Here is a 16,507-nt window from a genome sequence, read left to right as displayed (position 1 = left end):
ATTATCTGGGTGAAGCTATATAGATGTTGATACTTCTTTGGAAAGATATAACCCTGACAACAATCATAACATGGGTACTGTGACGATGTTAACATGTTAAGTATCTTTCTACAATTGATGGAATTAATTTCGTTTTATGTTTAAATATTATGCACAGGGGCAAATGAAACGACCTATAAGTAGGTCGAATTGAGAACTATAAGATGGACTTATAAAAAACTGAAATAAGGAAGAATGCCATGGAAAATGTAAAGACTGTCAAGTGTATTGTCTGTATTACTATTGTGAAGTACGAAAGCATCTCCTAAATGTTGTTTTTTTTTTGTATATATAAATATGTGCTCAATAAAAAATTAAGTTCCAAAAAAAAAGAAAATCAACCACCAATGAACCAAAATAACAATAAAACTGCATCAAAAAGTGAATACAGATTTGTTATGTTGTAAAAAAAAAAAAAGTGTAATATTTACATTAAATGTGAAACATTTTAATTATTGTTCAATATTTACAGTTTTTGGTGCTTTTTTCAATTTAATGTAAAATATTTACCTTTGTTGAGCGATATTTCAGCTTTATCGCAATATTTTAATTTCACACGTAATATTTCAATTTGATGTACAATATTATTTATTAAATTTCAGTTATTCTGCAATATTTCAACTTCATGCGCAATAGGGTTAGGGCACATTCAATTTAATGTGCAAAATTTCAGCTTTATGTGCACTATTTAAATTTTCATTTTTGTGCTATATCTTAATTTAATGCACAAAAATTCCATTAAATGTGCAATATTTAAATTTTTTGTTTAATATTTCAATTTAATGTGTAGTACTTCAATTTAATTTGTAATATTTCAATTATTATTAATTATTCAATTATTATTATCAACAGGATTTAAATTATTTGTGCAATATTTCAATTTAGTGTGCAATATTTAAATTTCATTTTTGTGCAATATTCTTAATTTTAAGTGTATTATTTCCATTTTTTGCAATATTTGAATTTCATATGTAATATTTCAATTTAATGTGCAATAATTCCTAACTCAAGCGTACATAAAGAAGAAAAACTGAAAAAACACAAAATTAACCACCAATTAGCCAAAATAACAATAAAACAGCATTGCAAAAATAATTTCAGATTTGCTATGTTGTAAAAAAAAGAAACAAGTGTAGAAAAAAAAACAAAAAAAGAAAAAGGTAGGATGCCATATTTAGTTTTTTATGTAGTTTCTCTATACCTGTGTGTAGCGTTAAAGTGACTTTTACCTAAAATCGACACACGGATGCTTGTAAAAAAGGATTTTTAAAACGTCACACCACAGAGTTTGATAGATTTGACTGCATTACAGCCAAAGAAGTGCATTTTCTAAATTATTTTATTGGATTGATTGTTTTTTTGTTGCTTTTTTTCAGCCAGACTGATAATAAATCGACCACTTTGCACATTTGAATACAGATATTTCATGGTATAATGATGCTTCCAGACATTTGTATGTAAACCAGTTATTCTTTTAAAACCAGCTAATATTAGCTTTAATAATGTTCTTATTTTTTCCCACTGTCCGTCCCTACCTGTCTTGTCGGTCAGCAGATACACCAGCCGGCCCAGTTCTTCAGGGATGGTGCTGGTTCTGACGACGGTTCCGGGGATGTTTTCATCCTTCATGATCATCCAACCATAAGCCGACTTCCCCATGTCCAGGTTCACACGTAAACTGTGCATCAGAAAAAACAGAAAATCCTCTTCCAATTAACCAAAATAACAATAAAAACGCATCAAAAAAATAACTACAGATTTGTTAAGTTTTGTTAAAAACAAGTGTAATAGTTCAATTTCATGTATAATATTTAAATTTAATGTGCAATATTTAAAGAAAAAAATCAATCGCCAATTAACCAAAAATAACAATAAAATGAATTTTTTAAAATTTATTACATATTTTTGATATAATGAACAACAAGTCCAATATTTTTAAAAAATGTGCAATATTTCTTTTTTGAGCAATATTTTAATTTCAGGGTTAATATTTCTAACTTCAAGTGTAATATTTCTGTTTTGTGCAATATTTAATTAAAAAAAACACTGAAATTTTTTTTAATCAACCAGCAATTAACCAAAAAAGAAAAACTGCATCAAAAAATTACTGCAGATTCATTACGTTGTTAAAAAAAGTCTAATATTTAGTTCTTCTTTAACTTTTTGTGCAATATTTTTATTTCAAGTGTAAAATTTCCATTTAATGTGCAATATTTAAAGAAGAAAAATGCAGAAAAATAACTGTTAACCAACCACTAATTAACCACAATAACAATAAAACTGCATCAATAAATTTATTGCATATTCGTTGGGTTGTAAACAACAAGTGCAATATGTCTTCTTTGCACAATATTTCAGATTTTTGTGTAAAATTTCAATTGAATGTGTCATATTTCAATTTAATTTGCTATATTTCCATTTTTGGGCCAATATTTAAATTTAATGTGCAATATTTCAACTTTTTTTAACATTTTAATGTCTTATGCAATATTTAAGTGTAATGTGCAATATTTTACAATTTTTGTGCAATATTTAAATTTTGTGGGCAATATTTCCCATTTCAAGTGCAATATTTAAAGAAGAAAAAAAAAGAAAATCAACCAAAATAACAGTAAAATTGCATTAAAAAAATACAAATTTGCATTGTAAAATATATATATATATATATAAAGAGGATGCTAGAGTTAGTGTTTTATTAAATTAACAAAATTAACACATTTCAGAGAACGAGGAGAACCACGAGGTACCTGATGGGGATGATGTAGGAGAACAGCACGACGAATCGGAACAGGTTACGGAACCAAGGACCCACAAACCCTTGCAGCGCTACCATGACGACGGACAGAACCACCTGGGCCAGGAACAGGGCTTTGGTGAGGCGGTTCAGCTCCAGGTCCAGCAGGCCCACCTGTAGGACGAGAGGTCAGTGTTGTCAAATATTTTTATCTTGGAGAGTATTTAATACCTAAAGATGAAATTTCCCAAATGCTTGAAGAAAATTTCCATATTTTATGGTTCAAAAACTCTGAAACATCTGAAATTTTGAGCAGAAAATCCCCCAAAAAAATGCTGCTTTGAGACTGCATAATTGTAAACGGTACAAAAAAAATATCAGGCTTTCATGTTTAAAGACTCCTGAACATTTTAATGTGCAAAATCATGCTAAAAAAAGGGCTTTTTTTCATTTTTGGTCTTAGAGAGTATCTGACAATCTAGAGCAAAAAAATATTTGAAAAATTTGCAGATTTTTCTTATCTGATATGTACAGCTAAAATTTCCCAAATGTACATATTTCAAGGTCTAAAAATTTCAGGAAAATCACAGATTGTTGAGCAAAGAAAATGCTGATTTGAGAAGGAAGTAAATTAGTGACATTTTCTTAAAAACAAAACTTGTAGAACACCTTTAAATTTGGAATATAAATGGTAAAAAAAAAAAAAAAGTCTGGCATTCCTGGCAATTCTCTGAATGTTTTTATCTTGGAGAACATCTAATATCCAAAGCTAAAATTTCCCAAATATCTTTGGAAATGTCCAAATTTTAAGCTATAAAAATTCAGGAAAATCAGAGATTGTTGAGCAGAAATTCTAAAAAAAAAAAAAATCTGATTTGAGATGACGTAACTGTAAATTATATGGTACAAAAAAATCTGGATTTTTTGTTTAAAGGTTCCTAAAATTTCAATGTGCAAAAATCATGCAAAAAATGGGACTTTTTTTTCTTTAAAAATTCATTTTGGTGAGTATGTCTTTACAAATGTCCACATTTTAAGCTTTAAAATTCCGAAAAATCAGGTTGTTGAGCAGAAAATCCTCTAAAAAACAACTGATTTGAGACTCTTAAAGTAAAATGTTTGATCCACTGTGAAGCTGTATTTCCATTAAAAAGCACTAAAACAATTCCTAAACTTAAAATATTAAGTCCAGACTGAGCGTAAACATCTTATTGCTTTTCTGACAGCTTACACCAGAAAGACTCTTTGTAACTTTCCCATCTGCTCCCCCAAAAACCCTCAACAATATGCTACACAGGCGCAAAAACAAAAGGCCCATGAAAGAGCCTTTATCATGCAAACTGCGCACAAATAAGTTTGGGGTAAACTACAACCTGCAAAACTTATTGTGGGTGCTCGAGTATTGTCCTCCAACGCACTGGAGGTCAAAAGGCCTCAAAAATAGAGAAAGTTCCCATATTGAGATGGTTCGCTGTAAGAAAAAAGACAAAAAAAAAAAAAAAGAGGGAAGGGGGTCAGAATTGTCTTTTATTTTTCGAGTGTATCTCCCAGCCAATGGAGCATGTGGGAAAAAGATGTCAAATAAAGAAGCGCCCTTCCCCTTTCCTGGCAGCGCTCACAGCGAAGGGCTTTCATCTGACGCACCACGCTTACAAAAACAGCAGAACATAACATCTCTCCTCCCGCAAATAAAAGGAGCTGCTCTGAAAAGGAGGGGAGGGGGTGGGGGGCGGCCACGTATATAAAAAAGCTGCAGAATTCCTCCGGTGGACTAAACCCCCACCGAACCCCATTCCCCCGAGGACTGGGAGTAGCAGTGTGACTGATTTATCTGTTAAAACTCCCCAGAAGCTCAAAATGCATGCAGGTTCCTCCTCCCCGCCCCGCCGCCTCGCTACGTGGTTCATGGTTGAGCTATTGAGAAAAATAGCAGGTTTGGGGTGGATTAAAATGAAGAAAAATTAAGACAGAGAGCACAGAAAAGCAAAGGATCCCCTTCTTTCTCCCCCCCCCCAGGAACAATGGCCGGTCTAAATTTTCCGAGGCTTCGCCGGGGATCAGATGAAGTCATTATTCATTCAGTCAAGGGGGCGAAAAAGAGGGACTCAATTACCTCCAACCTAAAGATGCTATCAATGAATAAAAAGTGCATATTTTACTCCATTCATCTCGGAGCCATTAAAAGTGAAAGGAATGATTCGATCTGCCTGTGTGGCTTGTATTTTAGCGTGTGTGTGTGAAATCTGACCAAGAATCGCAGCGCCGGGACATGAATATTCATCGAATTAAAACCAAAGAGCATCAGGGGCTCCAGTCAGTTAGTGCGTTTTTAATGGAGGGCAAAAAAGACTCGAGGAAATACGATTAAATTCATCTCTGAGACGGCGGTAAACATACCAACAAATTTAAAAAAATACTATTTACAAAGCAAGTTCATCAAAATAAATAGTTTTCCAACTGAATAATAAAAAATATATAATAAAAATCCATTAAAGTTCTGCTTAAACTTTACTGGACGACAGATGTTGGATAAATTCTGGCAAACTTGTGTTTTTATTTTATCTCACATGTCAGCGGTTTCTTGAACTTAAGCAGGATATAAAACTAAGATATCTTTATAAAAATGTGTACTTTCATTGTGGAAATCCGTCAAAATCACGTCACAGAAACGTGAAATCAGGATTGAAGATCATTTTAGTGCCGACAGTGATGGAATTTAAATAGAAATACAAATTTCTGGCTTTTTATGGTTAAAGATTCCTGAAATTTCAAAGTGCAAAAAAAAATGCTGAAAGCACTGCAAATTTCAAAATATTTCTATCTTGGAAAGTATTTGAAATCTGCAGCTAAAATTTCCCAGTTGTCCATATTTTAAGGTCTAAAAAAATCTGAGAATGTTGAGCAAAAAAAAAATCCTGATTTGGCTTTTATGTCAATTTTACAGAACAATTTTTTGAAATTTTTTTTTAATCTCTGCTAGAATTTGATATCTAAAGCTAAAATTTCCTAGCCTAGCCGCGCTAGACCCATGTTCTGAAGGCACAAGGGCCTAGGGCCGCTCGACAGGGAGGGAGGCGGGCTAAAAGGTTGTCTATCAAATGCCTCGGCAGCAATTGGGTAGGTATACAACCAATCAGCGCAACGAATAGGCTGACGTAGTTCCTAGAGCACCGGCGGATTGTGGCTAAGTCCCATTAGCTTCCCAACCAGCGGAGCCAACTGGTGTATTAAGGATTTGCCATATCCCGTCGGCATAAGTCCAAATACGTCTTTCTTCTCAATGAAACACTTCAGTGCCGTCCTTTGTTTATCTTTCAAGTTGAATTTTAGCTTCAAATCTTTAAGGGCTGTGGCCAAAGCCGAGTCGAAAAACAACTGTTTATTGTGCGCCGGTTGTTTCTGTCAGAATCGTCGCGCCTCTGTCATCACTTAGTTACACCCGCCTTCTGACTCTACACTTCATGCTGATTGGTCCGGCCAGTTTTAGGAGAATCCAGCCTCGAGCCTTATGGAGGGTAACTAGACCCACCCTGGCAGAGAATTAAATTCGTTGCCGTGGGTTGTCTAGCGCGGCTAGGCTAAAATTCTCCCACATATTTTTTTTAGAAATGTCCATATTTAAGGCTCAAAAAATTCAAGGAAATGAGTGATTGTTCAGCAGATAATCAAAAAAATTGCTGATTTTGAGACTCTTAAAGCAAATGTGATGGGTGTGAACAAAGAAACTTAAAATTAAAAAAAAGTACAATTTCCAAAATAAAGGAATCAAAATAAAGCAGAATAGTCGCTGATTTAAAATGGAAGCTAACTAGTAATACTCTCTGAAAAATTACATTTGGAATACTTGGTTAAAATGGTAAAAATTTCTGGTTTTAGTGACAATTTTCAAAATATTTTTTATCTTGGAGAGTATCTGATACTGACAGCTACAATGTAACAAATGTCTTTAGAAGCGTTTACATTATAAGCTATAAAAAACAATCAAGAAAATCAAAAAAAAAATTGCCGATTTGAGACTCAAAGTGACGCTGGAGAACAAAGAAACTCGAGGAAACAACTGAATTGATGTCTGAGGTGGCGGTAAACAAGCCTGGTGACTCGGCGTGAGAGCAGAGTATTGGAACTCGGATATAAACTTCAAACAATCTTTACTGAGGAGCGGCCTCTTGTCAGATGACATTGTTCCGTCCAACGACGCTGCGATGGAGAGTGAATCTGTGTGGGATTGATCCAGTGCGAGCATTGTCCTGGCCGGTGTCACAACAGATTATATGAGGCCAAAACGTTCCTGCGACTTTAGCCGCACCGTATCGACTTTCTCCCCCAATCTCCAGTCTCCATATTGGCACTTCTGACATCATCTCCTTGAAATATTGAATTCCTCTCAGCTGTCAGGCTTACACAAAACACCGGCCGCCACGTTCGACCGGCCACATCAGCGTTCTTAATAAAAGACACCGGTGTCAAAACGCTGCAGCAGGAAAAAGCACGAGAGCTCCTAGGTGACAACTTTAAAGTCAAGATATCACCTCTGATTCCTGATTGCTCCGTCCAGCGCGGCAAAAATCTCATATTTAGCATCAAATTTTCATCAATCTCCTCAATCTGGGCGGCGAAAGCGCTCGATGGGGATTCCGTGGGATTAACTTTCTGCTGAAAATGTCATTTAAATCCGCCGTTAGTTCATTTCCCTTTTGGTTAATTAGCAACTGGTGCTGACCTTTAGCATTGACAGGCTCCAACTTTATCTGGAGAGTCAAGGTTAGAGAAGCACCTTGTCACCGTGATTGATTAGTGATCAGAGGTGAGAGGGAAAGCGATGGCACGAGGGGAGTCCGAGACGTTTCCGATTTTGTTGGCATCAAGTCGCCGAGATTTTTGGGTTTGTCAGTGGTTTGTGGAGCGTATGCAGGATATAAACAAAGATATCTTCGTAACAATGTGATTTTTCATTGTGTAAGTTCATTAAAATCATATGCCAGAAGTAAAAAAAAAAAAAAAAGAGTTTTGGGAGCTTTTTAGTGCTGCCAGTGATGATTTAAAAAGAACCAAAATGATTAGTCAGCTGATAAATCACTGATTAGCAGCTGCTTTGGTAATCATGTGGAACAGCACACAAAATCCATGGTTCTGTACAGTTTTGGTACAGAAAAAATCATGTAAAACAAAACATGAAACTGCCTATTTTATCCTTTTTTTTTAATTAATTAAACACTGTTTTATTGAACGGGTTGACAGCTGGCTGCATCTTTCTTGAAAAAGTCTGTCAATGCTGCTTCAGTCTAATAACAAAAAAGGAAAATTTACTTTATTCAGGTGCAGTCTTTTTAATATTAAATCTGTTTAAACGGTGCCGTGCTTGTATTGGACGGAAGATGCTGTGGTAAACTTGTGATGCAGAATGTACAGTGAAATGTGAAGTGACTGTTAATTACCACTGTTCAATCGCAACAAGACATTATAAAAGAACATTCTAAATTTTTACTTTATTCCATTTTGTATACCAAATATGTTTAATATATTCATAAATTAGGCAAGAAATCACCAGATGATGGATCTAATTATAACATTTCTTAATGACATGCTCTCTTAATATAATAATTGGTTTCAGCAAACTGTAAATAAGTCTGGGGACTTTAATCCTGCAGAAATACCAAGAAAAACCAAAAGTATTCACCTTGTTCTTGGTAAAGGACGTGTTCAGTACGTTTCTGTTCGTTACAGATGTGTGCTAAACTGAAAAGCCCATATCGAAATGATCAGAAACTACAATATGTTTGTCTTTGGTAAATTTGTGATGATTTGCTGCTTGTCAAATCTTTCTCAAACACGGTATTACAGAAAATAAAGGCCTTTTAGGACATTTAGCCTGGTTTTTAAGATCTTTTCTGAAAGATTCTGACACTTCACATATCAAACATTTGTAAAGCAAGAAATTAACGGATAATGAAACTAATGACAGGTTATCTTCCTGACGCCGTCTCGAGATAAAATACTACTTGGTTTTAGAAAACTATAAAGTTCTGCTGTATTTGTTCAGTACAGATGTGTGCTAAACTAAAAAAAATGGGTGCTAAACATATAAAATGCTAAAAAAAAAAAGTTAGATAATTGTTTTTTATACATAAATCTGAAAGTTGTGATGATTTGCTGCTTGTCTTACTTTTTGGAAACACAAAAGCACAGAAAAAAGAACATTTAAGTCATGTAGTAGATTCTGGTGTTGCTTTTCTGCAAGTTTTTGCCATTTTACAAACCAAACATATTTGACATATCACTGAATGGAGCAAAAAACTAATGTATAATAAATCTAATGATAGCTTATCTTCTTATCTTAGATGCACTCTCTAAAATAAATATTGATTTTAGAACACTTGAAACAAATCTGGGGACTTTTATCCTGCAGAAATACCCTCAAAAAAGTATTCACCTTTCATTGATAAAGGGCGTGTTCAGTACGCTTCTGTTCGGCACAGATGCTTGTCAAACTAAAAAAATGCATGCTAAACATATAAAAAATGATCAAAAATTATGAACCAATTGTCTTTTTAAAGCATGAATCTGAAACTTGTGATGATTTGCTGCTTTTCATATTTTTCAGAGACATGATAGCAAAGAAAAAAGGACATTTTAAGTCATCTTGTAGATTTTGGTGTTGCTTTTCTGCAAGTTTATGCCATTTTACAAACCGAACATATTGGATATATCATTGAAGTAAGCAACAAGCTCACGGATAATGAATCTAATGACAGTTTATTTTCATGATACACTCTCTTCCTAAAATAAATATTGATTTTAGAACAACTGAAACCAATCTGGGGACTTTTACTCTTCAGAAATACCCCCAAAAAAGCTAAAGTATTCAAAGTGTCTGTGATAACGGGCGTGTGTTCAGTACGCTTCTGTTCGGCACAGATGCTTGTCAAACTAAAAAAATGCATGCTAAACATATAAAAATGATCAAAAATTATGAACCTATTGTCTTTTTTAAAGCATGAATCTGAAACTTGTGATGATTTGCCGCTTTGATATTTTTGGAGACACGATAGCACAGAAAAAAGGACATTTTAAGTCATCTAGTAGATTCTGCTGTTGCTTTTCCACAAGTTTATGCCATTTTATAAACAAAACATATTGGATATATCATTAAATTAAGCAACAAATCAATGGAAAATTAACTTAATTATGACATATCTTCATGATGTGTTGTTTTAAATAACTACAAACAAATACGGGGACTTTAATCCTGCAGAAATACCCCAAAAAGCCCCAAAAGTATTCACCTTGTTCTTGGCAAAGGATGTGTTCAGTACACTTCTGGTCTCCTTGCCGGTGTAGATCACCACCCCTATCACGGTGCCTGCCAAAGATAGAGACAAGGAAAGTAATGCTGCTCATTAACTGAACCTCACCCCCTCCATCGCACACATGCAACACACACTAACACACACTCGTCTTGGTCAAGTAAGACGAACTGCACGGGAAGAAACACAATAAGGCCGAGCCGAGGCAGTTTTGTCTCGTTGCCACTCAAGCCGACAGACAGGGGTTTAATACGCTCAGACTCTCCGGGCCTATGGAAGCTCATAAAAGCTGATCAATACTCTGCCATCTTTATTTGCCAATTCATTACGGTGGCCTTATTACAAAGGATTAATGAGTCATTAATATTAAATGAGCTTAATGGCGAGAGACAGAGAAAGAGGCGCTAATAAACCTGAAGAAACCCCCAGCCCCCTCCTTGAAATCAGCAAAACGGTGAGAAACTTTAAAAAAAAAAAAAAAACGAGGAGAGTGAAAAAGTGACGGGAGCGAGGTGATGAATTGCTCTTGTTGACTTGAAACTCCAGAAATATTGAGCGGTGTGACAAATGGTGTGTGTGGCTCAGCATGCAATCTGAATATGCAAGCAGCTAATTCTCTGCTCACAGCTGGACTGCGGCCCAAAACCCGGTGAATGAACGGCGATCCGGGCCGGTTCTGGACGGGATGAAGCGTCTGTCAAGGAAGGACAATGGCATTCCCAAGCAGAGATGATGTAAGGGGTCTAAGTCAGGCGTTTAGTTTCTTTTTTGGTGCGATTGTGTGTTTGTTCTTCTGGTCAAGGTCAGAGCAACACCGCAGATCGATGCCGTGGCCGTCAGCGGCAGCGTCACAAACACTCTCAACTGACACCGTCGCTGCTGTGGGAAAACGCTTAGCTGGAGCCGGGGAGGATTACCTCAACGGCGGGTTTTTACTGGGAGAAGTTCAAACACAGCCAAACAGTCCGTAAGGTTTCATACCGGTGAATCTTGTGAGCGCAACATCCAGATTTTCTGAAGTTTTATACAACTGGGATGCATCTGTAGAAACACCTCTCAAAAGGTGCATTAACTCTTTTTCAAACAAGTAAAAAAACAACTCAAGCAAATGAAACTGCATCTGATAGACTTGATAATAATACGATTTCGACTGCTGCAATCTGTAATGTAGAATGAGGATAAGTTCAAGACACTGACATGTGTGTGACATAAAAGCAGAGAGGATTGTGGATTGTGGATTGCCATAAAGGCACCGCTAGGTTTCAAACGGCAAAATGCAGCCAGTAATATCAATAAAGTCATTCGAATCTATTCTATTCTAATAGGAGGCTCCGTTGGCTCTCAAGTTTTAGAACTCCAATTATGCATGTTAATGTTTCATCGCACTCCGAAATGAAAACATAAAACAAACAAACAAAAGAAGTTTAAAAAAATGAATTTAGAAACGAAAATGTATTCTAAACCTTTGACTCAAAGTAGCCACCTTTGGCAGATATTATATTCTTTCCACTATGGAAATCACATATTCTTCAGAAAGTTCTTCCCAACTCTGTTGCAGAAGTTCCCATAAATGTGTGGCTCTTGTAGCTTGTTTTGCTTTCACTCTTCTGTCCAGTTCATCAGAAACCAGCTCCATGGGGTTTAAGTCTGAGACTGTGCTGCCACTTCCTGTTTTCAAGCTCACCATCTTGTTCTTTTTTCGTAAGGTAGTTCTGGCATAGCTTGGACTGATGTTTTGGGTCATTATCTTGCTGTAGGATGAACCGCTGACCAACTAGGAACATACCAGAGGGTTCTGCATGGAGCTGCAGAATGCTGCGGTAGATGTTTAGGTTCAGGGTACCTCTCATTTTGTACAAGTCACCAACCCTGGATCCAACAAAACACTGAGGAATCATCCTTTCTCCTACTTGTCGGCGTATAAAAATCCTGCCTGATGAAGCAAAGATTTCAAACTTCGACTCATCAGTCCATAACATCTTCTTCCAGTCTTCAGCAGGCCATTGATGGCGTTTCATGGTCCAGACAAGCCTCTTTTTCTTATTCTGACATCTGTGCCTGAAGCTGTTGTCCCGTGAGCTCCTATCACCAAGCTGTTGACTCTCAGAAACTTGTCTTCTTGTTCTGTTGTGGTTTTGGGTCTTCCAAAACTCTTCCTGTCAGAGTTTCCTCCAGTTTCTGAGCCTTTTGATGGTGAAGAAAACTGGACTCACTAGCTGGGTTTCCATTACAGTTTTTCGTAAAATAAAAGCGATATTTCTAAAATTTTGACAAAGTATATTTGTGCTTTGAACGTGTTTCCATTGAAGGTTGTTCTGGGCAGAAGCATCGTAACTCTCGTAAAATATCATCCCACGAGATTTCACTGCAGGAAGATGGACGCCCAAAACCTGTTTCTATCTCCTTATAACACTCTGCATTCCTCTGCTGTTTGCTGTCTAGTATGGCAGTGATGTTTTTCTCAAGAATAATGACAAGAAAAGTCTCGGTCTCCTCCTCTTCTGTCCACACGTACCGCGCCATGTTCACTCCGAGAGAACTGGTCATGTGACCATGTATGTCACGTTCAGTGACGTATCATTGCGGAAAAAGTGTTTCCATTGTGCTTTTGCGATATTTTTCAATATCGAAACGTCTGAAAAACCACCTCATGAGAGCGTAAAAACTTGTTTGCGATATTTTAGTCCTTTTTGGAAATTCAGGTGTTTCCATTACCAGTTTTTTATTGCGCCATTTACATTTTGCGCATATCTAAGGGAAATGGAAACCCAGCTACTGACACCTTGACTTCCGTTGTAATTTCTCTGTAGAAAAGACCTACATTTTTAAGTGTTATGATGGTCTGTCTCTCTTCTATTGTTAATTGCCTTTTCCTCACCATTTTTAAAGCAACACACTACTTTCTGCAGTACAATACTGTTCAAATAATGCTCTAGAGGGTATGTTGCCACGGTGTGTTAAACACTACTTTTATGTAGACAGAGGAGGTTCCAAGTAATCAAGAAAAGTTGGGACATTTGTAGGACTGATCAACCCCTATTGCTGCTGAACAGCTTTAAGTTGTCAATCCATTTCTTGTTCCCTAAAAAACGCCTTTTTGTATAATTCTGAAATGTATATTATTTTTCAGTTTTGGGGAACCTTACTTTTTTTAACCTCTGGCAGTTCACCACCAACCTTTGTACCATTTCAAGTTATTCATTGGACTTGAACTACTTGAATTCCAGTAAAAAAAAAGAAAAAAGAAAAAAAGAGGGTAATTGGGGCGTTGTAAAACTTTTGACCAGTAGTGCACGTATGCATTGGGACGTCATAAATCTTTTGTGGTGTACTTTACAGTTTGGTTTGGTAGTATGTGTTTAAGAACAGTTGTTGCTAAAAAGCCTCAAAGAAAAAGAACAACAAACAAAACTTCGGCCAACTGCAGCAGGAAAACTGATCTTCAAGAATTGTTTTCAGTCAGGAAAGTTGCAATTAGGAATGCAAATTTTAATCAGTATTTCATGTCCTGCTATCACTGTTTTGAACACAGTCACATGACATTAGTCGCATTGAGTGGCATTAAGTGTTGCAGAAGACTTTGGTATGGTGGTCGTTACTAGATAAATTCCCACAATGGTCACTTTATCATTTTCATCGAATGCTTATCAGCCAAAAGCACTTAAAGTGATAAATTTGCTGCAACTCTGGTTCAAAAAACACTTCAAATGAGCAAACTGTGGATGTTTTTTTCAAATCTTTCCATTTCCCTATGTAAAAGTCCAAAATGTGCATAACATTGTGCATTTTCTGTGCATCTGAGCTACCCGTTTGATTACTGAAACAGTTATAAATTGAAATTGGTATTGGTGCAGTATTTTCATTTTGTTTCTATGGAAAGACTGCAAAAGTACACTTTTAAATGATCTGCACATTAAAATAAAGATCAGCTACAGTTATATGAACATATTCCAGTATACTTCATGATATTGAGTGGAGGGATATCAGATGAAACAGGCCAGTACAGCAGATTTATTTTATCATCTATATAACAACATTGCACTTTTAATGTCTAAATCAAAAATGCACATAGACAAGTGGACAGAAACACAGCAGAAATAGATGTATGACATTTTCATGCCTCATTTCATGGCTAAAACAGAAAGCAGCCATAACTTACCAGATGCAACAACTGTACTGGCCCAAAGAGTGTTCTCAATGCTCAGACTCTCATGGATCTGTGGGTCTGTGTCTTCCTGCAGGGGAGAAATAACAAGCAAAAAAATCATCACTCTACAAGTTTTTTAAACTCTGGATTAACTGTAAAACATTAAGTAAATCTTAGCTGTTGGTAAAAGATAAATAATGCGTTTTATTTCAGCGTCAGTGTTTTTGTTTGTACCGTTCTGGGACACTCAAAAAAAATCCTATAGACACAAAAAACTACTTAAGAGCCCAAAGGAGAGATTCCAGCTTGAAAGAAACACCTCAATGTGGTGAATTTATTTCTGCAATTAGCCAACTTCTAATTAGTGTTGCTCTGTGTGGCCCTGCAGAAGACGAGGAAAACAAAACGAGGAGCACAAAGACGTGAATTTCACACAGAAGACCTGTGACGCTGTTAAACAAATTCAAAGAAATTATTGTCCAAAAATAAAGTTGAATTGATTTCAGCTTGTATTTTTTGACTGGATTTAAGTCTAAAGGCGTATAAATTTATTATAATAATTAATAACGCAAACATTTATACCAGAGATAAAAAATTACTAGAGCCAAACATTTATACCATTTAATCCACAATTATACCATAACTAGATACACATTTTTGACTAGATTAAATACTGAGGGCTTATAAATTATCATAACAAGTTTCGATTAATCTGATAACTAGATTCATACATTTATACCACATTTGTACCACAACTGGATACAATTCTTTTGACTAGAATGCATTCTTAAGGCTTATAAATTAACTATCATAACAGGTTTATAGTTACACCATAACTAGAGTTGTCAATTTATGCCATTTATACCACAGTAGTACCATACTGTAACAAGTTTCTAGCTTTCCGATAAGATAACTACATTCATAGATTTATACCACATTTGCACCATAACTAGGATACACATTTTTGACTAGATTAAATTCTGAAGGCTTATAAATTAATAGTGAGAACAAGTTTAGAACTATACAATAACTATATTCATATATTTATACCATTTATACCACAGTTATAACATAACTAGATACACATTTTTAACTAGATTCAATTGAGGGCTTATAAATTAATTACAATAAGTTTGTAGTTGCATAGTAACTAGATTTAAACATTTATACCACAGTTATATCATAACTAGATTCACATTTTTGACTAGCTTTTATTCTGAGAGCTCATAAATTAATAATTACAACAAGTTTCTAGTAATACAATGACGAGATTCACACATTTAGACCATTTATACTACAGTTATACCATAACTAGATATACATTTCTTAAGTAAAATCCATTCTGAGGGCTCATAAATTAATTACTATAACAAGTTTCTATTGGTACAAGAAATAAATTCATACATTTATAACATAACTAGTTACACATTTTTGTCCTCAAATTCAGCTCTGAGGACTCAAAAATGAATAATTATAGCAAGTTTTTAGTCATCCAACGAGGTTCATACATTTAGAGCATATACATTTAGTGTGACAGTACATATATATATATGGGTGTTTTGAAAATAACATGGAAATTTTGTTTTATTTGATGATCTTGTGGTTTTTTGGAACCATTATTAAGGCTCTAATATCACTCTAACACTGTTACTACCATTTCATTACTGCACTAAGCTAAAGTTGTTTTCAGGATGATTTCAGCTGGAAAGAAATGCAGTAAATAGCGTTCAACTTGACCGCTTGCTGTGCCATTAATTTCCACAACTACCCTCCACAGTTGTGCAGACTGCAGCGCTACAGTAGCCCTGTTAACAATACCTCCTCTAGATTTAGCATGGCGATAGAGGCTCCGTTTAAAACAGTATACAGAGTGAAAGCAGATGAGATTTTTAGTGATAAACAAGCCCCCGGAGAGACTCTTGTTTCACCTCCCCCAGTCTCTCTCTTAAATAAAGTCAAATGCAGTGAAAATGGCTTGAGTCAGGAGCCAGGAGTCCAGTTTCGGCTCATATTGCCACCCTGATATGATAATTATGACACCTAAGCGGCCACATCCTGTCAATCCACTCGAATGTGGGGGGGAAGAGGTGCATGAAAAATAAATGGCAGGTTTGCAGAACGCCTGACCGCTCTGACATTGGCGTTCATAACTGCAGAGGGTCTCGATAAAAGACGGCAGAAACAAAGCCACCATATCCGTCTTAAGGAGGGGGGAGAGAAAACCTCATAAATAGGTAAGTTCATTTGCCGCGGATCTGTGGGAACCCATTTTTTTCCCATCCT

At 35.8% G+C, this 16,507-nt stretch overlaps 1 protein-coding gene across 2 annotated transcripts in view; it reads right to left on the bottom strand.

The window, feature by feature from the left end:
• Positions 1-16,507, bottom strand: part of atp9b (ATPase phospholipid transporting 9B) — an 88,593-nt gene that overhangs the window by 38,554 nt on the left and 33,532 nt on the right. For both annotated transcript variants that reach the window (XM_022207842.2, XM_022207844.2), the window contains exons 10-13: positions 14,237-14,312; positions 10,057-10,133; positions 2,787-2,947; positions 1,575-1,717 (exon numbers count right to left, since the gene is read on the bottom strand). In XM_022207842.2, the coding sequence (XP_022063534.2) occupies positions 1,575-1,717; positions 2,787-2,947; positions 10,057-10,133; positions 14,237-14,312 (457 nt within the window). The remainder of the gene's footprint in view (positions 1-1,574; positions 1,718-2,786; positions 2,948-10,056; positions 10,134-14,236; positions 14,313-16,507) is intronic.

This window comes from Acanthochromis polyacanthus, chromosome 11 (assembly GCF_021347895.1).
Source record: "Acanthochromis polyacanthus isolate Apoly-LR-REF ecotype Palm Island chromosome 11, KAUST_Apoly_ChrSc, whole genome shotgun sequence".
Lineage (NCBI taxonomy): Eukaryota > Metazoa > Chordata > Actinopteri > Pomacentridae > Acanthochromis > Acanthochromis polyacanthus.
Note: the sequence above shows the minus strand (reverse complement) of the source record. Positions and strands in the feature narration are given on the sequence as shown.